Source organism: Cibotium barometz, chromosome 15, assembly GCF_041138505.1.
Source record: "Cibotium barometz isolate CiBa-2024 chromosome 15, ASM4113850v1, whole genome shotgun sequence".
NCBI lineage: Eukaryota > Viridiplantae > Streptophyta > Polypodiopsida > Cyatheales > Cibotiaceae > Cibotium > Cibotium barometz.
In genome coordinates this window covers 13,610,608-13,636,826 of record NC_141060.1, presented here as the reverse complement: position 1 = coordinate 13,636,826, position 26,219 = coordinate 13,610,608, and the positions used below count along the sequence as shown (strand labels likewise).

The 26,219-nt window shown below is 41.8% G+C and overlaps 1 protein-coding gene across 1 annotated transcript; it reads right to left on the bottom strand.

Moving 5' to 3' along the window:
• Nucleotides 1-22,139: 22,139 nt before the first annotated feature.
• LOC147630989 (transcription factor MTB2-like) lies at nucleotides 22,140-25,260 on the bottom strand. Its single transcript, XM_086809327.1, has one exon. The coding sequence runs from the start codon at nucleotides 24,517-24,519 to the stop codon at nucleotides 22,654-22,656; it is 1,866 nt and encodes a 621-aa protein (XP_086665453.1). The 5' UTR covers nucleotides 24,520-25,260; the 3' UTR covers nucleotides 22,140-22,653.
• Between the last annotated feature and the right edge of the window lie 959 nt (nucleotides 25,261-26,219).

Sequence of the window (26,219 nt, the reverse complement as noted above, 5' to 3'; positions counted from 1 at the left end):
GAGCAGTCACCATAGCTGAGGAAGTGGAGGAAGAGAAAGGACAGATCTATGCAACAATTGAGCATCAAGGGAATAACTGTCAATTCTCAGTCCTCCAGAGTCTAGCAAAGTACCAGGGTAAGAAATTCAAGCTTTTGATTGATTCAGGCAGTACTTATTCTTTTATTTCCCCAGGATGTCTACGTAGATTAGTCCTACATCAAAAATCATGGAAACCTATGCAAGTGGAATTAGCCAGTGGTTTTCACTCACCTTGAGACTGACCTTATTCAACAGTTTAGCCTAGATGGGAATGTAACAGAGTGCCAGTTCAGAGTCCTATCCCTAGGAATATATGATGGAATCCTTGGAATGGATTGGCTCCAAAAGAATCAGGCTAACATTCATTGTCACAAAGGAACCATCTCTTTCCTTGACCTTCATGACGGGAGTAAAGTTCAAGGAATCGGAATTTTCGGATCCCCAATGCTACATTTAGTCAAGGCTTCCAAATTATTAAAAGGTCTTAGAAAGAAGCAAGTTGTGTATGTCATTAAAATGAATCCAGTATACAAAATGCAAGGCTACAGAACCAAAGTGGTTACGTGAGTATGCAGATGTGTTTCCTAAAGAGCTGACTGAGATACCTCCATCTAGTGAAGTAGATCATGAGATGGAATTAACCCCCAGAGCTCAGCCACCAGTAGCCTAGCGTGCATACAAAATGCCAGTACCTAAAGCCATAGAACTTAAGGAACAGTTAAGACAACTATTAGAGCAGGGATTCGTCAGACCCAGTGTCTCACCTTGGGGTGCACCCGTTCTCTTTCAGAAGAAGAAAGATGGAACATTAAGACTCTGTTTTGACTATAGAGGATTGAATCAATTAACAATTAAGAATAAGTATCCTATTCCTAGGATTGATGAACTTATGGATCGGTTAAGTGTGGGACCCAAATGTTCACAAAGATAGATCTCAAATCCGGTTACTACCAGATCAGAATCAAGGAGCAACACATCCCAAAGACAGCATTCAATACTCGCTATGGGCATTATGAGTTCACAGTCATGCCGTTTGGATTGACTAATGCCCCGGCGACATTCAATCATCTTATGCAGAATATTCTCAGAGAATACTTGGATGATTTTGTTCTTATCTTCTTTGACGATATCTTAGTATACTCAAAGAATGCTGCAGACCATGAAGATCATGTGCGCAAGGTCTTGGAAATCCTAAGGAAACACAGCAACTCTTTGCAACAAAGAAGAGCAAATGTTCTTTCTCTGTTGACCAAGTGGAATACTTAGGATTCCTAGTGTCAAAGGATGGGATTCCTCCTGACCCCGCACAGATCCAAGCAGTCGTAGAATGGCCAGAATCCAAGTCAGTAAAAGAAGTCACAGGATTTCTAGGGTTAACCGGATGGTATAGGATCTTTATACCTAGGTATGCTCAGATAGCATCCCCTTTGACTAACCTTCTCAAGAAAAGTACACTTTTTCAGTGGACTGCAATGTGTCAAAGTGCCTTTGACAAGCTAAAGATAGCCTTAGTAACCAACCTTGTTCTTAAATTGCCAGATTTTACCAAACCCTTTGAGGTAGTTACTGATGCCAGTGGATTTGCCTTAGGCGGTGCTCTAATGCAGGAAGGTCATGCGCAGTGGCCTATGAATCCAGAAAACTCGGAACACATGAGAGGAATTATATCGTCCATGACTTAGAGTTACTCTCAATAGTGTATGCTCTGAAGTTGTGGAGACATTATCTTTTGGGACAAAGGTTCACCTTGATGACAGATCATCAAAGTTTGAAGTGGATCTTCACCCAAAGGGATCTCAACATGTGTCAAAGGAGATGGATGCAGACCCTGCAGGAATTCGATTTTGAGATAAAGTATCGGCCGGGGAAAGAAAATGTGGTTGCAAATGTGCTCAGCAGAAAAGCCTCCTTGCTTGCAATTACTGTGGTGTCAAATCCATTAATCAATGAAGCAAAGGAGAAAATAACACCATATTGGGGAATATGGGAATTTCCCATAAGTTTGGGACACATGGTCAAATCTTTGGATTAATCATAACTTGAACACCGTTACTCCAAATTGAGCGCTCTATAGCTCACTAGATTCCATTTTCCAAGTGCTTTCCAATAATAGGTCACATGATATGGTTTTGAAAAACTTATAGGCATGGTATCCAGGTCCCACCTTTTTAGTATTCAAAAAATGGGAGTTGGGAAATTCCCAAACTCACGAATATAGTGTTCAATCATGCAGGATAAATTCTTTGCCCCTATTGCTATCCTTCTGTTGTTGCAGGAAAGCAAGACTCCTCACAGGAAATGAGTCGAGTTCTTGGGTACAATTTGGATAAAGGATACATGTATTATAATAATCGGCTATGTATCCTCAATGATGAGGGAATAAAGGGAAGAATTCTGAGAGAAGCCCATGATAGCGTGATAGCTGGACATCCAGGGTTTATAAAAATCTATATGTCTGTGAAGAAAAGCTTCTTCTGGCCAAGACTCAAAAAGGATGTACTTGATCATGTGCGGAAATGCTTGATGTGCCAAAGAGTCAAAACAGAGAGAGTCAAGATGCCAGGGAAACTGCAGCCTCTAGACATTCCACAGATGAAGTGGGAATGCATCAGTATGGACTTTGACTGGATTACCTTCAGTGCAATCAAGTTGTTACAACTCCATTTTTGTGGTGGTTGATAGGTGTCAGGCGTTTTTCTGAGAGGTTTTTATGGTTCGTGTATATATGGATGCGTGACGTGTGTGAAGAGTTTGGGTTTGAGGGCGTTGCCAGGTGTTCAGTGTAGATGGATTTGTTTTACGGCTCGTGCAGGCCCGTCTGGAGTAAGGTCAGCAGGGGTGACTTTAGCTGCTTGATGGCCGTCTCGGTGTGTATGCGTCCCCAAAGAAATGAGCGGGCACTAAGTTGCATTTGAAGAAGGTGTGTGGAAGGCATGGTAATTTAAAGATTAAAGGACATATGTAAGATGTGAGTGTGAAAGCATTTGGTAGCCATCCATTAGGCCTTGGAAAATAATAAAATATAATAAACGTGGCTTGCAATATAAAAAACATGTGGAGGCGTGAGCTGCTGCCAACGCATCTTCTGGAGAGTTGGCCAGCGCGTGAATGGCAAGTTCTGGAGTCGGCATGGGCTGGAGAGAAGACCAGGTCGCTCGTTTTGTTGTTGGAGGTTCTCTTGGGCGTGCGCAGCTACTAGGTGCAGAGGGGATGGTGAGCTACAGCCAGGAGACAGGGCCGTCGTGAAGAGAAAGGGGGCCTCCCTTGTGAAGAGTCGCTGGTGAAAGCCAACAAGTGCTGGCGTCAAAGGTTGATGGGCTGACAACGTGTGTAAAGCAAGGTTGGCATGGAGGCCTTGGTCGAGGAGCTAGCAGGCGCAACGTAAGAAGAGAGAGAAGTGTGAAGAGTAAGTGTGGAGACGCCAACGGGCTGGCGACTGGTTTTGAAGCATTGCAGGGCAGATAAGCTGCAAGTGGGTTTGGACTGGCTGGCAGAGGATCAGCACAGAGAGAGAGAGAGAGAGAGAGAGAGAGCGTGGAGTGAAGCAGCTGCTCACGACACATGCAGAAGTGATGGGCTGCAGAGACTTGAGGGTTAGCTGGTGGGGCGCCTTCTGAAGTGAGAGTGGCCGGGTTCTTTCTGGTGTGATTGGTACAGCAAGCATGCAAATGGTTCGTGATGATTGGGGATGTGGTGTATCCTCGGCAGTGGCAGGCCTGAGTGTTTTTTATATGATTGTGTGAGTAAAGCTTCTGTGTTGGGAGAAGCTTGTATGAGTGTTGATCTGGAAATATATTGCTGGGTGTTTGCTTGGTCTATGGTGCCCCTGTTTTGTGCTATTTGTCTGGCGTGGGTTGGGTGCTGAGTGCGAGAATTGTTCCAGCCGGTGGCTGGTGGTGCCCCCGTTCGTGTGTGTTATTCCAAGTTTGCGAGGTGGAAGGGCTGTAGAGGCAGGGTTTTCTTTCTTTTTTTCACCTCACATCCTTCTGGTGCCCCCACTGAGGAGTTGCTCTGGCATTGTCCCACTGAGGATAGCTCTGGCGTTGTTGTTTGCCTAGAAGGGCGTGTGTTCCACTGAGGAGAGCTCAGGGATTGATACAGGTTGTCATGAGATGTGGTCCTATCCGGAGTTTTATGGCAGGAAGGGTGAAGATGTGGTTGACTTTTTGGAGCACATGGAGTTGGCATGCATTAGCAATCATGTGACGGATGAAGAGCAGGTTTTGAAGCTGATAAAGATTTTCTTGAAGGGAGATGCCCGAAGCTGGCTTAAGGATTTTGAAGCACAGGATGCTGGTGTCTTGACCTTAGACAGGTTGAAAGAAGGCCTTTTGGAGCGTTTTCAGCAAGTGGAGGATCCTAGTGTGCTTTGGCAAGAGCTGAGCATCTTGAAGCAGGTCCATGGGCAATCACTGGATGATTTTGTGCAGGTATTTACATGTTTGGGGAGTAAATGGTGTATGACATTGAAGCAGGAAGTACCTCCTATGTTTCTGAAGAAGAGCTTGTTTATTGATGGTTTGTTACCCCATTTAAAGGTCAGGGTTGAGTTGAAGAATCCCAGGTCATTTGATGATGCTGTTAGGATTGCTAGGGAAAAGGAAGGCAAGGTTTTGAAACAGATGGAGATGGGTGTTTATCCGTATGAAGGTATTGTGTCTGCAAGGGATATGCAGGTAAATTTGGTTGAGGTGGATAAGAGTCCTATGCAAAGTTTGATTGGACAAGAGCCTCAAAGGCCTATACAGGTACAAAGGGGTATGTTTTATATGCCTTCTGATTTCTTTCCAAAGTCTTTAAAGCATGTGCAGGTGGATGAGAAGCAGGTGAAGGAGCAAAGTGCAGATGAGAAGTTGCCAGTGGATTCTTCTTTGGATTTGGATATCGTGGCTGTTCGGCACAGGGATCTGGATGACATGCATGCACAGGGAAGTAAAGCGGATGATGCCTTGGGATTGGCTGATGACAAGAAGGAAGAGGAGCCGAATACAAGATGTCTTGAGGATGATTCTTTGCTGGATTTGCCGAGGGAGGAGGATGGGGTAGAGACTTCTGATGAAGTGAAGATGGTTTGTGATGCAGATGTGGAGAGTGTGGAGGAAGATCCTATTATTATGGATTTTCTGGGACAGCTTGATGGTGGTCTGGTACCTGCGATGGATGATGTGGATGTGTTTCCATTGGATGCATTAGGTGCTGGGGAGTCTTTGGACGATGATACCAGAGGGGTTGGCAGCACTCAAGCAGGTATGCATGTAGATTTGGCTGATGAAGAGCGTTGTGATGAGAGTTTTATGCTTGAGGATGTGTGGGAAGTTGCTAGCCTTGATGAACAAGAGCCAAAGATGGACATGGATGCAGGTATGGTGTTGAGAGTGTAGCTAAGGCTTCTATGCGTGTTGTTGAGATGCTAAAGGCAAAGTGCATGGATGACAAGGGGTCTGAACTAGTTGAGCTGTATGGTTGTGAAGAGATGCCTGAAGTGCAGGAACTGGAAGTGCTTATGAACACTGCTTTTGGAGAGGATGTGGATTTTGGTGTGCATAAAGGTCAAGATGCTGGAACCTGGCCTTCACAGGTATTAATGAATGGGATGCTAAATGCTGTAATGTCATAGGTTTTGAAGACGGGGAGGTTAGTTGTGGGTGAAGAGCAAAGGCTGGAAGATGATGCTGCATGGTCAGAGTCGGTGAATGCTGATCAGATGATGAATGGAAATGATTTTGTGATGCGCATGGTTGATGTTTGGTGTGCAGTGATGCATCCATGGTGTTTCACGGATGTTGGGGAATGGGATGATGAGGAGCTGTTTCCTTTTGATCCTGGTGGATAGCTACTGGACTTGTGTTTTGCTGCTAAGCATGAATGCTCTAGCAGATGGGGGGGTGGCAAAGTATGTCAGGCGTAAAGTATAACAGGCATTTTTCTGAGAGGTTTTTATGGTTCGTGTATATATGGATGCGTGACGTGTGTGAAGAGTTTGGGTTTGAGGGCGTTGCCAGGTGTTCAGTGTAGATGGATTTGTTTTAAGGCTCGTGCAGGCCCGTCTGGAGTAAGGTCAGCAGGGGTGACTTTAGCTGCTTGATGGCCGTCTCGGTGTGTATGCGTCCCCAAAGAAATGAGCGGGCACTAAGTTGCATTTGAAGAAGGTGTGTGGAAGGCATGGTAATTTAAAGGTTAAAGGACATATGTAAGATGTGAGTGTGAAAGCATTTGGTAGCCATCCATTAGGCCTTGGAAAATAATAAAATATAATAAACGTGGCTTGCAATATAAAAAACATGTGGAGGCGTGAGCTGCTGCCAACGCATCTTCTGGAGAGTTGGCCAGCGCGTGAATGGCAAGTTCTGGAGTCGGCGTGGGCTGGGGAGAGAAGACCAGGTCGCTCGTATAGTTGTTGGGGGTTCTCTTGGGCATGCGCAGCTGCTACAGATGCAGAGGGGATGGTGAGCTGCAGCCAGGAGACAGGGCCATCGTGAAGAGAAAGGGGGCCTCCCTTGTGAAGAGCCGCTGGTGAAAGCCGACAAGTGCTAGCGTCAAAGGTTGATGGGCTGACAGCGTGTGTAAAGCAAGGTTGGCGTGGAGGCCTTGGTCGAGGAGCTAGCAGGCGCAACGTAAGAAGAGAGAGAAGTGTGAAGAGTAAGTGTGAAGACGCCAACGGGCTGGCGACTGGTTTTGAAGCATTGCAGGGCAGATAAGCTGCAAGTGGGTTTGGACTGGCTGGCAGAGGATCAACACAGAGAGAGAGAGAGAGAGAGCGTGGAGTGAAGCAGCTGCTGACGACACATGCAGAAGTGATGGGCTGCAGAGACTTGAGGGTTAGCTGGTGGGGCGCCTTCTGAAGTGAGAGTGGCCGGGTTCTTTCTGGTGTGATTGGTACAGCAGGCATGCGAATGGTTCGTGATGATTGGGGATGTGGTGTATCCTCGGCAGTGACAGGCCTGAGTGTTTTTTGTATGATTGTGTGAGTAAAGCTTCTGTGTCGGGAGGAGCTTGTATGAGTGTTGATCTGGGAATATATTGCTGGGTGTTTGCTTGGTCTATGGTGCCCCTGTTTTGTGCTATTTGTCTGGCGTGGGTTGGGTGCTGAGTGCGAGAATTGTTCCAGCCGGTGGCTGGTGGTGCCCCCGTTCGTGTGTGTTATTCCAAGTTTGCGAGGTGGAAGGGCTGTAGAGGCAAGGTTTTCTTTCTTTTTTTCACCTCACAACAACAAGCTGACCAAAGTTGCCCATCTAATTCCAGTGAAAGAAACATACTCTGCAGTGGATGTTGCCAGAGTTTTCCTTAAGGAGATCTTCAGATTGCATGGTTTACCTAGGAGGATAGTAAGTGACCAAGATCCCAAATTCACATCAAAATTCTGGACTGCGTTCTTTGAAGCAGTAGGAACTTTCTTGGATCTCAGCAGCACAGTCTATCACCCCGAAACCGATGGCCAGACGGAAAGGGTGAATTAAGTAATTGAAGATATCCTTTGGTGCGGCAAGGAACCCAAGAAGTGGTTAAGTCATCTACATTTGGTCGAGCTTGCTTACAATATGCTTCTTATCATCGGAGCATTAGGATGAGTCCTTTCAAAGCTTTGTATGGACAAGATTGCCTTACACCATTGACTTGGTCTGACCCATTGATCAGAGTTGAAATGTCTAGACAAATGCTTGACGACATACATGGACCAACAGATGCAATCAATCCGTAAAGATATAAAGGCAGCCCAAGACAGGCAAAAGCAGTATGCAGATAAAAAGAGATCTGAGAGAGATTTTGAAGAATCGGTCTTCATTCGAGTATGACCAAAAAGAAGTTCCTTATCCTTAGGGAAGTACAAGAAGCTCTCTCCCAGATACTGTGGGTCGTATGCTATCATAAAGAAAGTGGGCAATCTAGCCTACAAACTTCTTCTGCCTCCCCATCTCAAGGTACATGATGTATTCCATATCAGTTTGCTTAAGAAATATGTACCTAGCCCGAGTCACATGCTGGATGATGAACAATTGATCTCTTCGACTCAAGGCCAGATCTCAAGGCCAGATGGTACTCCAACCTGAGAAAATCCTTGACATTCGGGAGAAGATTCTCAGGAGCAGAGTCCTCAGAGAATTCTTAGTAAAGCGGAAGTTCTTCCCTCTAGAAGACACCACCTGGGAGAAAGAAGAAGAGTTGGCGACGAAGGATTACCCCCACTTTGCGAGATGAGAACATCTTGCATTTTTCAAGTGGGAGAGGATGTAAGATTCCTCCTCAGGCTGAATATTGATTAAGCCTCTACTTCAATCCCTTGTAATCATTCTATGTTTTTGAATACAAGAAAATATTATTTTTGCTTGTTTGGCCTAGTGAGATAAAAATTTCTAGAGAGTGGTAAATCAATATTGGGATATTTTTGGATAAATAAATTCTACAGATATCAAAAAAATATTTTCTTGAAACAGAAAATCAAAACAGATTTTCCAAGGTGCAATTGGAATTAATTAAAAATGATTTAGAAGACCTTATCCTAAGGGTCAAGATTTTCTGAAAATTTTGGATTAAGGTTTCTATGGACCAATAAGATTAATCCAAGTATTGGGACAAGATAAATCCAAAGAAAAAAAAAATACCCAAAAATGAGTAAATGCCCACATAAGATGAAGAGTTGACTAAGTACTAAGTTTATTAGTTAAAAATTATGAAGTATTAATAAAAAAATGAGATATCTTGGAGTAATCATTCATTTTTGACACATTGGTAAGGAGAAGGGGTCCCTTCAAGGAGGCGCCTATATTCACATGTATGGATGAGTTTTAAACTCAAAATTAATAGGATATTTTTATCTCTCCTCTCTCCTAAATCAAGCCAAATCAAAAAGGGAGCCAAACTGGTCCAAAACTTGTCCAAATTTAGGCAAATTCAGCCAAACTGAAGCTGAAAAATTCTAGAACGCAGTTGGTCTCAGTTAGTGGCCTCCCTCACCTATAAATATACCCTCATTCCTTTGTATTCTCATCTGTGAACTAAACTATGCCAGTATTACTCTAAGTTAAGCTTATTTTCTATTATCCTCTAAAAACCCTCTACATATTGAAGAGATTGGAGCTTCTCTCTCTCTTCAATCTTCCTTGAAGACTCCAACAACATACCAAACCAATTGATTGGTTGGGGGCCTCTACTGTGATCAAAGAATCAAGTAATTTAGGAGGTAAAGTGTGGATTATTGTCTTTTTTTCTTAAATCTCCAAATGTTTCTCTTCTCAACCCCTCTCAAGCTTGAGAAGCATTAACTTGACTGGCTTTTGAATACTATTGAAGTTCTTTAATTTATTGTAATGAAGAAATACATAAATTTTTATTTATGCTTAATTTATAATGGTTTTTAAGCATTTCTCTCTCTCCCTCAAAGAATGGTCATTCCTATGACCTATTCTCAATTGGAATGAAACTTCTCATGAAGCATTTCTCTAATCTAAAAGTAATTTCTATGCTTGTCTAATTGGAGGCCAAAATAATAGCTTTTTAATACTTTTATGCTATTAAATTTATGGTAAAATTAAGAATCAATCCATAATTGGATAATGATCCAATTAGTGGTTATTCTAATCACATGAATAATACTAAACTTTATTCTTTTAAATTTTTTAAGAAGTACCAGTAATAGTAGCACGGAGCTATGGCAAAATTTCTGTAAAATTAACACATAAATCATTTTCATTCATAATATGAAAAGAGGACTTCCTACCGTATTCTAGGATTAATCATCCTAGATTAATTGAATGATTCTCATTATAATCATGAAAAATTAATTTTTATGTTTATGCATAAATAGTTAATTACGAAAAAGAGAAATTTCTAGTAATCCATTTTTTATGTTAAAAGAGTAATCCCCACATGACAATGGAAATCAATGTACTCCAATGAAGTAAGAGAAAAATTGTGATGCTAAAATAATGCATATTTTATTTAAAAATTAAAGAAGGATTTTAAATGATGAAAGAGAAATTTTCACTATATTGGAATCCAAATATTTAAATGAGGAAAGTGTAATTCCTAGTGTAAAGGAATTAATGAAGATTTTTATTTAAATTTTTAAAAAAAATTAGTTAAATTTATCTTTTTGCATAGATAAATATTAAATGATGAAAGAGGAATTCCCACTATATTGGAATCCAAATATTTAAATGAGGAAAGTGTAATTCCTAGTGTAAAGGAATTAATGAAGATTTTGATTTTAATTTTAAGAGAAAATTTAGTTAAACTTATCTTTTTGTATAAATAAGATTAAATGATAAAAGAGGAATTTCCACCATATTGGAATTCAAATGTTTAAATGAGAAAAGTGAAATTTTTAGCTTAATGAAATTAATGAATATTTTTATGTAATTTTTAAGAAGAATTTTAAGTAGATTTAATTTATGGTAAAAGAGAACTTCCCATGATAATTGGATTGCACTCATTGAAATGAGAAAAAGAAGGATTTCAAGTTTATTTTAAAAAATAGGTATTGATATTTTAGTTAAAAGAAGAATTTTTATGATATTTAAGAAAAGATGGATTTGAATTAAATTTTAGTGTCAAAAGATGAATTTCCACCATAATTCTATCTAATGAATTAAGGTTGAGAAATCATATGGCATAAAAAATATCTTTGGATATTTTAAGTGGTAAAATCATTAAATTGATATTTATCCAAAATCTAGATGTTTAGTTGAAGAGAATCCTTGTAGAACTAAACCGAATGAATTTGGTTAGACTATGTGAGGGACGGATAGTAAACCTAATTGTCATTCTCTCGATCTGAATCAGATAAAAACTTTGTGTGACCAGTTCCAGTTACTAAATCCAAAGAATAGACTACCGAACTAATCTAGTTTTTCTTTAACCAAACTCACCAAGAATCTAGTTGGACAAATGGACAAAATAATGGGTAGATTACCCTCATGAGAGATCCAGGATCCTCATTATGAAATTGGGAATTATGAAAAAAGGGTTTTCAGAACCGATCTCAAACTGGAATTTTACTTGCATTGGAACCTCTAACTTTTCATTCAAATGACTGTTTTACGCCAGAATGCTGGAGGAAGCATTTGGCTTATGTTTTTCTAAGAGGAGGTTCGTTGGAACAACTGGCGAGGAATCGTCAAGGGACGTTGCTCATGGCAAAGCCTGCCGAGGTCTTGACCAGTCTCTCGGTACGGTAAAAATGGTGCGCTTCCGATATACGATGGGTGAGGACCGACGAATCGGTCCTTAAGTGAAATGCTAAGATATCTAAGGAGGATCCTAGAGGGTTCTGACCAGACGATGCACAGGCTCGCGGTTGCTAGGACACCCATGCATACGTCGAGGAAGATTTCAAATGGACAAAAAGGAAAGATTTTTGAGAACCAAATTTTGATACTGGATCTCGTTGATTGGCCAGCTCCTCTTCAACGGAGAGTTCAAAGGATACATTTTTATAATACACTGGACTCGAAATTTTAAAAAATGATGATCAGAAATATTATGATTTCTATTGAAGGATTGTTTTTAAAGCCAGTCGAATCTGTTATATAAATGGCAATTTCATATTGGGTGTGTACGTGGTATGCCTACCTTGATTTTTGTATGAATCGCTGGCTAGGGGACCTGGGAACTCTTTTCCTCAATACCCAGACAAAAACCCAACCAAATCTTTATAAAGGAATTCCACCAATTCAGTGGTCAGGTGATTGGCTAACCTATGGGGTTAGGCTGGATCGAAGGAATCCTGAGAAACAACTAGATACGATTAGTTACGTTATTTAGTTTTAAATCCTGAGAAGACCTTGTTCTGTGGGAGGGGATCATCGGCTGTGCCTCGTAAATGAGGAAAAAAGCGATAATTCCATGGACCAAGTGCAAGTCTCTTCTTGATCTGACCATGTGACTTCAGGTTTGGTCAGATCAATTTATCTAGTTAAGACTTGACTCATTAGAGTAATTTTTTCGTTAAAAGATTTTTTCCAATTGGCGGAATCGTCCGTGCCTTCCGGGTGAGGGGAGTCTTCCGGGCCCAGTCCCGGAGGGGCCGCCCGGGCTAGCCTCTCACCCCGGACATCCGCGGCCCCGAGTATGTGTACCTCGCCCCGCGCGAGAGGCCGCCGCCCGACAGGAGCCCCGGAGCGAGCGGGAGACCTCACATATCCAAAAGGTTAAAAGCTACAATAGTCCTAGATCACGTGCCTTTTATAGTCCCAAGGTCCATGTGCCCTAATCTCACATGTAAATGACCCTAAACCCATTTGCCTAGGCCCATCCCATGTGCATGTGCATCCTAAAAATACTTTCTTACAGCTTCTCACAACCGAGAGATGTGGCGTCTAAGGGGATGAGGGGTTGGCCCGACTGTGCTCTCACTACCATGGAGCCCAGGAATCCAAAGCTATTTTTATATTGTCCTCAAGTAGTCATGCCGTATATTATTTAGTAGATGCAAACATGGATAGACAAATAAGAACTCAAATAGTCGTGTGAGAAGAAACGGGGGCCTATAAGGCTCTTTCAGAAAGGAAAGATAGCTACATATAACTCGTATGCTTGAAATATCAGTCCTGCACTTGCAAACTGTTCTAGATACGCAAGCCTATTGCTTCTAAAGTTGAAAGAAGCCTGGTTGTTAAGGCTATGGAGCAGAGTGTTAAAATGTAGAAGATGATTGAACTAGGGTTAGATGGAAGCCTAGGCACATGCTCTACATGTGCACAAACACAGACAAGAAGTGGAGATGCAAAGTGGTTTGATTGCTTACCTTCGTAATTGAAGTGGGTTGAAGGTGGTGGGGTTGTTGCCAAACCTACCAACAGTGGAGAAGGATTTTGCTGTAGAGGCAGACAAAGACCTGCCTGCGAGATGGAGTTCGGGGCTGCAGGTGTAAGGGAGAGCCCCCGCATCCATTGAGGAGGCTGTTGTAGAGTAACAAGAGCCCCCCATCGATGCTAGAGGGGTTTCAAGGAAAACCCCCTTCGTGAGAGGGGAAGGCATGCACTGATGCCCTTTTCTGTGAGAGAAGGATGGATTGGAGATTAATGTCTTCGTGGGATGGAAGTAATGGTGTAGGGATATCGGGGCCTGCATAGGAGGCCAGCAAAAATCCACAAGGGGTTTGCCTTTTGTGTGACAGGATGGGCTTTGTGAAGCTAGGCGAAGCACGGATCACACCAAGATGAAGTTCTTTTGTGTGGAGTTGATACTCAAGACTTGCAATGAGAGCAAAGCCTGAGAAGCCCATGTGCCTCTCGTTCCTTTCTCTGATGCTACTACTCAATTAGAGTCAAGTGGAGACCCCGTCTTCCACATGTCATTGCCCAAAGATGCAACATGCTTACTTCTCAAGATGGCGGAAGAAGCTTGCTCATTTGCTTCTTTCTTTCTTAGCGCAATTTATACAATTTTATGTTTCTACGGGTCACGCCACTTCTTACTATATATAAAAGAGGACACATCTCTCTCCATGTGTCTATGTATCTCAAGTTTGGTGCTCTCTTAAAAGAAAACAAGTGCTTGAGGATCTTGGATTTATATGTAAATCATGGCGCCTTGATATACCACTATGCCAATTTTGATGCTTTCTTCAAAGTCGTCCATGACTGCCAAAATGGTCTTCAAATTTAAGGCCTACTCTATGGTATCCAAACCTCTTCCGCCCGAAAGACGGGTTGGGAGACTAGTACAGCCCCAATAGAATAAACATGAATGATGTTATAGAAAGCACTTGAGTGACTCTAATATCAACATATGACCAAATCTCAATTCACCAAAAAACTTCGGAGCTTTTTGCGTGTGTAGGGAGAGTTGCGAATAGAAGTGCTCGACTCATTATGTAAGTACATTGTCACACACCATATAGGTTTGTAAAATCGACCACTTTCAACACTGAAAGCGCTTATATGACCAAATGAGAGAATGACATATTCCTCTATGATTATAAATTTAAGGAGATACTTGTGCCATCTCTCTACCATACCTTGTGCATATATAGTCTTTTTTTCTTTTTTTCACTCACACACAGAGATGCACATAAGAAGCATTGCCATAGTTGAAAAACGATTAACTTCATCGACGACTAGTATTAATTAGTATGTCAATGTACATAGATTTGTGAGATGTGTCTTCTATATGCAATGATTGAAGCAAAAAACATAACCCAATAAAGACTAAAGATCTTTCCTCCATGGATATGAGGTAGACTTTGTCCAATCCTTTAGGTTCTTGTTGGACTTTGCAGCATTGCTATGTATACTATGTATACACCATGCATATTTACTTTCATTGTTTAATATATGTATGCTTAGGTTCTTGTTGGATTGTGGAGTGTTGCTATTTATATTTTGTATCTATATGAAACTATCATCTACATGTCTACTATGTATGTATACACCATGCATATTTACTTGCATTGTTTCATCTATGTATACTTAGTATAATCTATGTTGCTACATATACTTAGTTTAAACTATGTACGTATATCTTACTTGGTTTCCCCATCTGATCTATATCCATCATGTCCAATGTCTTTGTTTCTTGTTATTATGCGTGTACATATATATGGCCATCTACATGCATAGTATATATGTAAGCCATGTATATTTACTTGCATTGTTTCATCTCTATATAGTTGATATGTGGTTTTTTCTTTTGATCTAAGTTTGTATATCATGTGTGTATCCTACATGCTTTCATGCATCTTCCTATAGTACTATGTATGCATACTGTTTTGTGTATTGAGACACTCGGCATCTATGGTGGCACACCAATTCATGGAAAATGTGTTCAAGTTGCATGGTATGTTGCACCAAATAGTGAGTGACCGAGATGTGGAGTTTATAGGCACATTTGGGCGTACATTGTTTGATAGCATGGGCACCACGTGGACTCCTACCACGGCCCATCATCTTGGGGCATTATTGCTATGAAGCGCAACATGCATGGGACGATTGCTTTCATTTGGCGGAGTTTGCCTACTACAATAGCACCTATCATAGTAGTATTGGAATGTTGCCTTTTGAGGCTATGTATGGCTACAAGGTGCATGTACTGATCGTAGCATTCAAGCAAAAGAATGTAAATCCACATGCAAGGGAGGAAGTGGAAAGAATGCAAAGTCTTTTGCAAACATGCGACTAGAACATCAAGAAGTCTCCAGAGAAGATAAAGCATTATGAAAATGCACATTGAAGGCCATTGGAATTCAAAGAAGGGGACTTTGTGTTCTTGAGGATACCTAAGACTCGATATGGATCTCTCAAAGGTAGTACCAGCACAAAGCTTGCGCATTGTTATTATGGTCCATACAAAGTATTGATGAGAAGGGTTGGTGAAGTGGCTTATCAATTGCTGCTTCCATCTACTACAATGATACATGATGTCTTTCACGTATCACATTTGAAGGCATATGTTGGGCCGGAGGTGCAAGTATTGGATAAGATTCCATCCATTAGTGAAGATGGCATGGTGGAATACATCCCGAAAAGGTGTTGGGAGAAAGAGAGAAGGTGTTACGCAACCACATTTTGCACGAATACCTTGTCAAGTGGAAAGGTTTACCTTAAGATGAAGCAACATGGCAGCCCGCCTCTATGTTGGAGGGGATGGAACACCTTTTTGAAGCGTCCGAGGTGCATTCTTGAGTCAAAATAGTAAAAAAAAAATAGATTGCTGTAATTTATTGTTATGAGACATAAAAGAGGTCCAAAGGGATGCAATTGACATGTACACTTCTTAGCCATGATTGATAATGAGTTGGGGAGCATTACATGAAGTTTTGGAGGTCTCAAAGGCTCAAATCATGCTCTTTTCGATAGCTTTGGCAAAGAAGTGTGAAGTGGTTCATGTTGATGCTTATGCAAACCATCCATACTATGGTTTTACTTTGTGCATGTTTGTACATATGAGGCTAAGGGCCAAGCATAAGTTGTATTGGGCCAAGGGGCCAAGTGTAAGTGAGGAACATAGGCTTATGGGCCAAAGGCCAAGTAGGGTGGACATTAATAGGTATGTGTGAAAAGGGGGCCATGGTATATAGGCCAATGTGAATTGCTTAGTTCATTGCAGAGATGGAGGAAAGAGATGGAAGGGGCCCATAGAAGAAGGATCCATTTGACACAGCTAGAAAAATACCTAGTAAAGAACAATCCAAATTCTAGCTTTAATAATCGAATCTTAAACATGCCAAAATGTCATGAGTAGTGTTTGATCTCTTTTAGCTTCCCTACTGTTTGTAGGACCATCGCCTTTTTGACTCATTGAAACCATGCATCATACAACTTTTATTGGTAGTCTATACCTTCACACTTGTTGCAACATACAACTTTTGTTGGTGGTGTATACCTTCACACTTGTTGCAGCACAAAAACCAAATTGATGTAAGACAACATACAAACTCAAACAATGTGATGCCTTTGAATAGAGTTAGCATACAAAGGAATATGACAATTTCATTGAACAACCATGTATTAACATGTAGAAGATATGCAAAAGATCAAACCAAGCACGATACACATAATAGAATGCATACATAGGAGTAATTGAAGACATAGGAAGATGCATTAAAGCAGGTAAGATATGTGTAACGAACAAACGAAGTGTTAATGCATCTCATATTGTAGCCAGGCACCATGCTTTGTATAACCCTTATTATGAGGAGTATGAGTAGCCATGGTTGAGTAGCTTGAGCACCCGACATCCCTGTATTCACATGGGATGGTGGTCTAAGAGCCCATATGGTTTAGAGACGATTTAGATTAGAATTGGCACACTACCAAAAAGAGGCTACATGCTACATTACATTATCCATGGACCGTAATCCATAACAATCCACACATGGAGGCTTTTCTATATCTATTGTATCACTTCAGTTTAACACTTTAGTTTTACAATTCTTCTCTATCTTTCTTTGAGTTTTTAAGTTTTGTGTTGTGAATTTTTTCGATACAAAATGGGCAACTTTTGTCCATCGGTCAACTACCACATAGATGCTATCCCATCGTCTCTTCATAGAAGGCAAGCCGGTAATGAAATCCATAGCAATATGCATCCATTTACCCTCCGGAATAGGTAAAGGATAAAGCAAACCACCCAGCTTGTGTGTGGGATCCTTGTTGAGTTGACAAGGCATACACTTAGCAACATACTTCTTTGACTTCCCTCCCTTGACCTTTCCAATGAAAGCTCCTCCTTATGGCATCATAGGTTTTGAGCAAAACCAAATGTCCCTCCATGGGAGTAGAATGCATCTCATCCATGACCTTTTTCTTGAAGGATGGGTGGGGTATAAGATACACCCTTTCCTTGTGTGATAGAGGAGACTATTTTCTTGAAGGATGGGTGGGGTATAAGATACACCCTTTCCTTGTGTGATAGAGGAGACTATTTTGTAACCGAAAATGAGGTAAATCATCACAAACACCATGTTGTAATTTCTGACTATTTTTGAAGCCTCATCATCAAGAAATAATTCCTCTTGAATCTCCTCAATCCAATCGTTATGTACTTCCGTGATGTACAAACTTGAAGAGGAATGGTTGTAGCACTTTGTTCATCAATGCTTGAAAAGTGGCCGATGAATTACATAGCCCAAATGGCATCACCATGAAATAATAGATACCTCTTTTGGTACAAAATGTCGTCTTATTCTCATCCCCGCTTTTCATTCTTATTTGGTGGTAACCAGACCGCAAGTCAATCTTGGTGAAGAACTTGGCACCCTTCAATTCATCTAAGAGAGCATAAATTCTTGGGATTGGGTACCTATTCTTGATAGTGATTTTGTTAACATGCAATCTATGCACATTCTAAAAGTCCCATCCTTCTTCTTCACCAATAAAACGGGAGATGCAAATGGTGATTGACTGCGTTTCACCCAACCTATATCTATGAGCTCTTTAACTTGCTTACCACTTCATATTTCTCTACTTTTGATCACATATATAACTTTTCTCTCTTTTTCATTGTCCTCATGCCTTTGGCTTCATTGGGTGTGTATGAAAACATTGGGTTACGCATAGCACCATAAGTAGAATGAAAACTTGGGTGATGATTCTCTTTTTCTTCAACATGAGCTTGTCGAACATTGTGAGATAGTCCACCCTTGTCTTCATCCTTGCTCTTCATCTCATACACATGCCCCTAATCTCTTACACAAGTGGTTGCATCATGCTTCTCATCATCATCATCATTTGTGACATATCATTTATCATAGTGGGCATCGCTTGTGCATTTGCTCCTCCCAATTAATTTGATGTATTGACCACATTTGCAAAACTTGGCCTAATTTGCACATGATTTGTCCTATGTGCCATATTTGCATTGTTGGTATCGCCTTGTAAATTCATATCCTCTTCACCAATCACCTCTACATGATCCTCATTCACCATTTCCATGTCTTCCCTTATCTCTTGACGTTCCATCACTTACATAGATGGACTCCCCCTTGGCATAATGGTGGCTGAAAATGGAAAATGGCTAGTAGAAGGCTTAAATGGTATCGAAAATTGATAATATAGGGCTCTATAGATAGATTTTGTTATGTAGTATCCAAATATACAAGACCAGAAATTTTTTGGATAGCTCTAATATTCTCTGTTTTAGGGTTTATACAACACTGCTTAAAATAGGGATTAGGCTAGAGAGTACTCAAAACTCATTGGATTTAGATGAAATTTGGTGTATGAGCTTGTGATGACAAGTACTAACTATACCTAAGAGGATTTGACCAAAGTCAAAGTGCAGATATACTCTATTTTGACTTTTTGATCAGTCAACCATCTAAGTTTGACCATCCAAATGACATCGTATTTGGGTGTACTATGGATTGTTGGAAAGCCCTAATGATGTGCATCCATCTTATGATATCATTTGTTCCAAATAGCTTACTGTTTCTGACCGAGCCTAAGTTTGACCACCAATGAAAAATGGCAAGTCGGGGATCCAAATGATGTCGGATGGAGAGGTTGAAGGCTTGTTGGTAAGGTGTAAAGGAGTACTAAGAGCCTATATAATCACCAAAACTCTAGCCGTAATGTGATTTTACTGAATTAGGATTTTGTGAATTTGTAGATTTTGCTCAAGTGCTCTTTTGGTACCCATTTGCCTTCCACATGTTCCACCCTTGGTTCCAAGCAACTTAGCATCCAAAAACACCTTCTATGTGTCCATAAATGCTCTCAATCCAATCCATGCATGTAATTTTTTTTAAAAATTGGCATTATATTCTTTGTATTAAGAGCCAAATCTCAAATTTCCCAATGAACTCAATCCAATAATCAATGCTCCCTAGGCATGTGGCATAGAATCAAAAGCCTATTCTCATTGCATCATACATTGACCAATGGCATATTGTATGTAACCTTTGTGCCGATGAAGCAATGTAATCTTTGTGCCGATGAAGATCGACTATTGATGGAGAGCTTTGCTAATCTCCTAGCCAAGCCTTCCCACCCCCTTAGCGAGTATTTTCAAGCCAAGGGTTAGGGCCAAGTCTTTACGCGCTGGTACCTAATCCTCCGATATACCACTTTTCCAAGGCAATCATGGCACACCAAATTCAAGACATTCTCCCCTCCGCCTCTTCACCATATGCCGAGGTACCATCACACATTCTAGATTCAATTGGATGAAAATGTGGGATACAAAGGGACGTGATAGGTGTGATTTGAGCTTCAAAGAGGTAGGTAGGATGACTTACAATGTTTTGCATGAACCCGTGTATAATCCATCATTTCATTAGCATGTGCTCATGCTATACTTTCTCTTTCCAAGCTCCATTATCCAAACAATATCAACACCAACACAACAGTCAAGGTGAAGCAAATAGCATGTGGATTGGCATGTATCTTGACATTCCCAAACATAAAGATGGCTTGAATGTCACACCAACGATTGAAGAAGCATCAAATGATTCCAGTGGCATCCAATGGTATATGAAATTGATCAATATCTACCAAACTTGAGAAGCATGTCTTGATCATTGATCTATTTAAAGCAGTAGCTTGTTTACTGGCACCATTGGTGTACCTAATGATGAATGGATAAGACTAATGACACGTTGAAGTGGCCAATATCAAAAAATTAGTGTTTCTTGGAAGAAAGCCCCAAATCTCAAGTGGAGATTCAAAAAATCCAAGAAATCAACCAAGAAATGCAAGGAAATGCTTAGCAAATGTTCAAGAATTACCACAAAGCTCCAATCTTGAATGTTGGTGAAGAGATGCCCTTCCCATGATGAAAAACGTGGACCTCTATTTGCAGCCTTTGGAAGGGACCATGGCCTTCATTCATCATGAAACAATGCTCCAAAATTGTAGAAAATGGTAGAAGACTCCATTGCTAAGCTTAAGAGAGCATTTAGGCATGTAATGTAGCTTCTCTTGAGCACCTTCTCACAATTTTCGTCATCAGGCTACTGGAAATCGCGCCACCCTGCTGTCGCCTCTCCAAAGCTTAAATCCCATGCTTATGATGCCCACGAATCTCTACTAGGTCTTGTTTAGACACTTGGTAACATGTTTGTGAAGTTTGAGCAAGAAATTTGATGAAACCTATGATATTCTAGGGTTTTCTTGAAGTACAAAAGGAGCTAAAAATTCTACAACTTTCCATGATGAAATTTGAAAAAAATAGGATCAATGAGAAGCTCTGATACCACTGCAATGAACTAACATTGATCACTCAAGGCATGGGGTGATAACATGGATGTAGAAGCACTATCCATAAGCAAGAAGAAGGACAAGATTGCCATGAAAGCTTGTTAGCTTGTAATTTGGATTCGTATGGATTAATTGTGATTAGCAGTTCACATTGGCCAATATACCATGGACCCCTTTTCACACATATTTATTAATGTCCACCTTACTTGGCCTTTGGCCCATAAGCCTATGTCCCTCACTTACACTTGGTCCCTTGGCCCAACATAACTTATGCCTGGTCCTTGGCCTCATATGTATAATTTGTGTCCCACGCTTTATTACAATCTTTGTGTGTGTGTCAATTTTTACTTGAGGTTTTCAACTTTGAGATTTAGTATCAAATTTTTTTTTCAACTGGCCTTTAGTAGCCTGTAGTTACCAATTTTTCCTCTCCTGTATATGCTTAATTCTCTACCCCTAAGCAATGCCTGTAAGAAAACACCAACGAGGGTTTTAAACCCATGACCTCTTGGTCCTAGACAAACACCTTTACCACTTGAGCTATCACCTCATTAGCGAGATTTGGTATCAGTGAATCACCAAAAATAAGATCCATAGTGTGATAATCTAGTAGTTTTTGTTAACAATTTCTATAAGACTAGGTTTTCCTTTCCTGCTATTGATACATGAAAACCTGAAGTGCCATTGTAGTCCTCTTTTCCATCGTTTATATATCCACGACATTTTTATTTTGATTAACTTAGTTTCAAATTTTGATATACAAACACCGCTACCCATGCACAAGAGCTCTACCACTAACCAAAAGTGGACTGTCACTACATGACCACACTGTACCATGAAGATGGTACCCCTTCGTACGAGTTTCCGAACTGTACTACAAGAGAAGACTTTGAAGGCACCCACACTCCGCCTGCGGAGTCCATCAAGAGCATTTGGCTTGATATCATTCATACCCTCACTAGGGAAGTTGCAGGGTGGCTCTTACTGCATGTGGAAGTGGCGGGAAGCACTCTTGAGGCTCACGACTTGGTCCTTTTCTAACAGATAGAGGTAGTGAGCCCACTCGGCACTACAGACCACCTATGTAGTTATTCCCTCCCCCCCCCCCTATATGAGGTAGCCTTCTCCTCATAGAGAAGGCCAACCAACATCTTTCTCCACCCCTTGATTTCTTGATCCTCACCCTCTGCTCATGGAGGTTAGTTTGCATCTAGCCCTTCATGGTTGTATTTAGCCCTTCATGACTGTTTTCTATTAACTAATAGAAGGATCTTTTTCCCAAGGAAAAAAAAAGAGGACTTAAAAAAGAGCACGATCTCGACCGCCTGCCATCCTTAACACAAACCACAACTAGAGCAGCTGGTTGTCCATGCTAGAGGACCCTCAAATGCAGAGGCTCTCGTATTGGTAGGGGCCTTTCCATGTTTAGATCTGTCTTCATTCAATGTTAGTCACATGCAAAATAACCACATAGACAAGAAATTAGCATGGAAAGATTTTTTGGAGAAGGGATCTACAAAAGTGCATGGTCTTCATGAAGATCAGAGCCAGTGTTGAGAAACCCTACTCTAGAGACTGTTAACCTTGGGCAATGCAGTGGCTTGCTGCTCCAGATGGAGCATCATAGATAGGCTGCTGAACATGCACGCAAACATGCATTAGATAGTTTGCAAGACTTACATATTTTACAAGAAATCTGCCAAGAAGTTAAACTTTTCGGCAGACATCCATAATAGAGAAGTAAATGAAGAAAGTATGCAAGCGGGAAACTGCCTACAACATTCATCTGCATGAACTGTCTGTTCAGCAATGTATCAAAAATTGCCAGTATATGATACATAGCTTTGCATTTCATCCAATACACGGAGAAACAGCACAATGTTGCTATCAATTCTTTTCTTTCCAGATTGAGCAGCTGAGCGCCTCTTCTTTTTGATAAGGCAGGTTAACAGAAAACCAGATCAATCACCACACTATCCTTGACAAGAAGGCAATTTCATGAACTTTTGGTGATGGCTGCATGCAGTTGTTCTTCAGTAACCATATCAGAGCCCCTTATATCAAGTTTAATGGTATGCACTATAGACTCATCAAGCAAGGCGACAGTTGCCATAGGTGATTCCAGCTTCAACTCTTGCAATGCTTCCATGACCTTGGTAAGTGGGTACCTTTCTTTAGGGCAACTCACCTTCACTGTAGCCTCTCCATTTAGCACCTGCAACTCAACATTTTGCATACTAGAAATCAAATGAACCCCTTCCTTTGTTTGAGAGAGTGAAGAGACCTCCGCCCCATTAGCCATAGACCTTGCCTGTAGTTCATCCTTCTCATCCTGCACCTCCTTGAGTTTTACTTGCAGCTCTTGGATGTAGGCTATTGCATCCCCAAGTAGAGAGGCCTTGTCCATCTTCGAGATGTTTGGAACCAGAGATCGTAGTGCGTAAAACCGCTGATTTAGTTTCTCCCGCCTCTGACGCTCGGCCTCGACATGATTGAGAGGCTCTTCTCTTCCATTTGCTGGCTTCCTTCCTCGTTTCCTTGGCCTTCTCTCCTCGAGAGCAGATTTGAAGTCTACTTCCTTGCAAGATGCTTCAACATCAGAGTGCTCTGATTCCACACATGACCGCACCATGGCACTGAATGAATGACCCAGACCTTGCTTGAACTTCTCCTCTCCACCCAAAACATTCGAAACCTGGACGCCCATATCCATGCTAAGACTAGATCCCTTTATGATCTGGTTTCTATGATGCATCTCCGGGCCTGCTTGCTTAAGACCCAGATTGAGAGTTTTTGCAGCCTCAACACTGTGCTTTGGGTGCCAATTGCGAGCCTGATAAACTTTCACAGCAGCTGCTCTTTGTGCAGCTAAGAAAGGGTTATGTTGAAAAGGGGGTGGAAGGGATTGCAAACGATCGGGATGCAACCCTGAAGAGATTCTTCCATTGCAAAAATCTTGAGAAGAACCTCCATGGAAAGGCTCGCTCACTAGCGGTGACCTTAGCCTGCCTGTTTCCTGTGTTCTGCAGCTCATCATGTCTCTCAAGGGGGGCATTGGTGCTGCCATTGGACCACTTGCACAAGTTGGCAAGGGAATAAGCTTGCCAGGGGCCATCGGGAAAGGTGAGGATTGATTCTCACTCTGCTTCTCCCACACATCATCAGTGAAAGATACTTTGATCTCATGAATAAGCTTTCGGTTTTCATAGATCAGGTCGGTTGATCCTAGCTCAGCTACCCCAAGAAGAGTAGGCACACAGACTATTGTCTGAATACCAGCCATTCTTGCCAACGGCCCCCTTGTGCACACATTGGAGGTATCCCTGTTGGTTCCTGTCATCCATACATGATTTTGGCTTTCAAATGATGCCCCTGGTATCCCCATCCCACGTTGGAATGAGTAGAACATGGAGATGAGATAGAACAACTCTGTATCGGAAACAAAGTCTTCATCAGCTGCATCCATGAGATCATCATCTGTGGCACAGAATTGGGCTTGCAGAGTCCTCAAAACCCTTCTTTTGAGCAGTTGATCCTCAGCCTTCTGCATCGCTTGAGATGGTTCAGTGCTGTTGTCCTTGGGTCCTTTGAAGTAGCCATCTCCCCATCCCAACACTTCTTCACCCTTGGGAGTGCAAGACAGCTGCCAGAAAATTGCATACGTCCAGTTCACTGCTGAACCTTCAACAAGACTCTGTAGTCTCTGCTGCAATGCTGCCTCGTTCAGTCTGCGCCCACCTGCCGGGGTTAGGCCCTGCAGATTCCAAGAAAGGTGGGCGATTGCAGGGGGGCCCAAGAGCTGCTTGATCATGGCAAGATCTTCAGGGCTCCATTCTCTGACGTCAGCACCCTGCGAACTCATGATACCGAAACAAGAAGAAAAAGCAGTGGAAGGTGGCACCTTATATGCTCATGCTTAGCAGATCCAAAGGCTTTGATCCAATCACACATGCCCCATCAGTAGTTAGGGATGAAAATCTCTACAAACTACTCGGCCAAGAAGACAGTTTCTGTCAAATGATGCAAAAGTCCTTTGCAAATGGAAAGCTTTGTGGCACATGACTGCAGATATGGTGCGCCATGGTGATTGTGGTAGCTTCTGAGATCCTGTTTTGTGCAATCAGATGTAGGGGGGGGCAGAGTCCATTACAGGGCAGTTTTTCCTACGGTTTGAGAGTTTCTAAAACACCCTCTTCCTGATGAGTGGAGGGTTTTGGGCAGCAGAAAAGGGGGCCAAAACACATGGGTAACAGAGATCCAAGAAGAAAGGGGCAAAAGATTTGGTTAGGTGTATAGGCTAATTTTCTTCATTTCTGCAAGAACCAAACAAAAAACCTCCGATCAGGGATAAATTATCTACCTTTCCACAGCTACGTACTCCATTTCGCTATTCGAAGCTCGACCGGGAAGGGCAGGAGAAGTTGCTTTTCATTGCAAGGCGTAAAAGGGAAAGAAAAGCAGGTGGCCTGAAGAAGATGTTTTGTGAGGGCGGTAAAGGAGACACGATCCCTCTGCTTTAACTTATCTTTCTGCTTTCTGCGTTCTCTCACTTTGCTTTTGCTGTTGTCCAAACTTTCTTCATTGGAGGAGACTTTATTGAAATAAAGAAGGAGAAAAGGCAGGGAGCTTTCACGGGATCACGGGCTTCCTCAAAGACCCCCACAAAAAGCAACAGCAAATAGGAACAATCCCCATTGGTCGCTATTTTTTGGCTGCGAGCCGCTAAATTGGCGGGCGCGTGAGTCAGCAGATTAGGTTGAAAAATCAAAGTCATCACCTATGCCACGTCATGCCACGTCCCCAGAAGATAAGAAACTCAGGCGCCACGTCATCCTTGAACATGTGATTCATCACCGTGCCACGTGTCACATAACAGGTTGACACGTATCGACCTGTTCAGCCGCGTCATCCAAAGGATTGACCTTCAAAAAACCGTGTCATCCAAGGGAGAGAACAACAACAGTGGCAGGTTTAGCCATGTCATTACTTGAGCCACGTCATTTCTGCGATAGAGACTTGCTAAAAGCCACGTCATCCCCAAGCTACTACGTAGCAGCCAGCTAGGACGTTGCTTCAAGACTATTCAAGGGTAAGTCCTTAGTTTCGGTTCTAAGCTGGTAAATTAGCGGCTCTGAAGCCAGTAAAGTTGCCACGCGGTAGAGGTTGATTGGTCGATTTTGCTCTTACCAACTACGTCTTGCTTAAGTCAATGGTCAGCTCCTGTGACCCGACAAGCCAGTTCTCACCGGCGTACCCGGTTCCCCTCATGTGATGCAGATGCACAAGTCTGCATTGATTCGCTCGAACGTGCGTGTCAGGCCATCCACGATTAAGCGCTTCAATCTAGATTTTCTATTAAAGCAAACAAAATGCTTGGGAATTTGGAATCCGTTATGTCGATCCGAGCCGTGAAAAGCTCTAAACCTTAACAGGTCGCGTTTTAATCTGAGCCGTTGAAAGAACGAACACTCGGTGACTCGTGACTGGTCTAGCATTGAAATGTCAAGCTTTCACGTTGCAAAAGAATCTAAGTGGCCTAATCATCCACGCTAAAGCAATTTT

Bases quoted from the DNA above. Each gene is read 5' to 3' on its own strand.
- LOC147630989 (XM_086809327.1), bottom strand. From the start codon at position 24,519: ATGAGTTCGCAGGGTGCTGACGTCAGAGAATGGAGCCCTGAAGATCTT.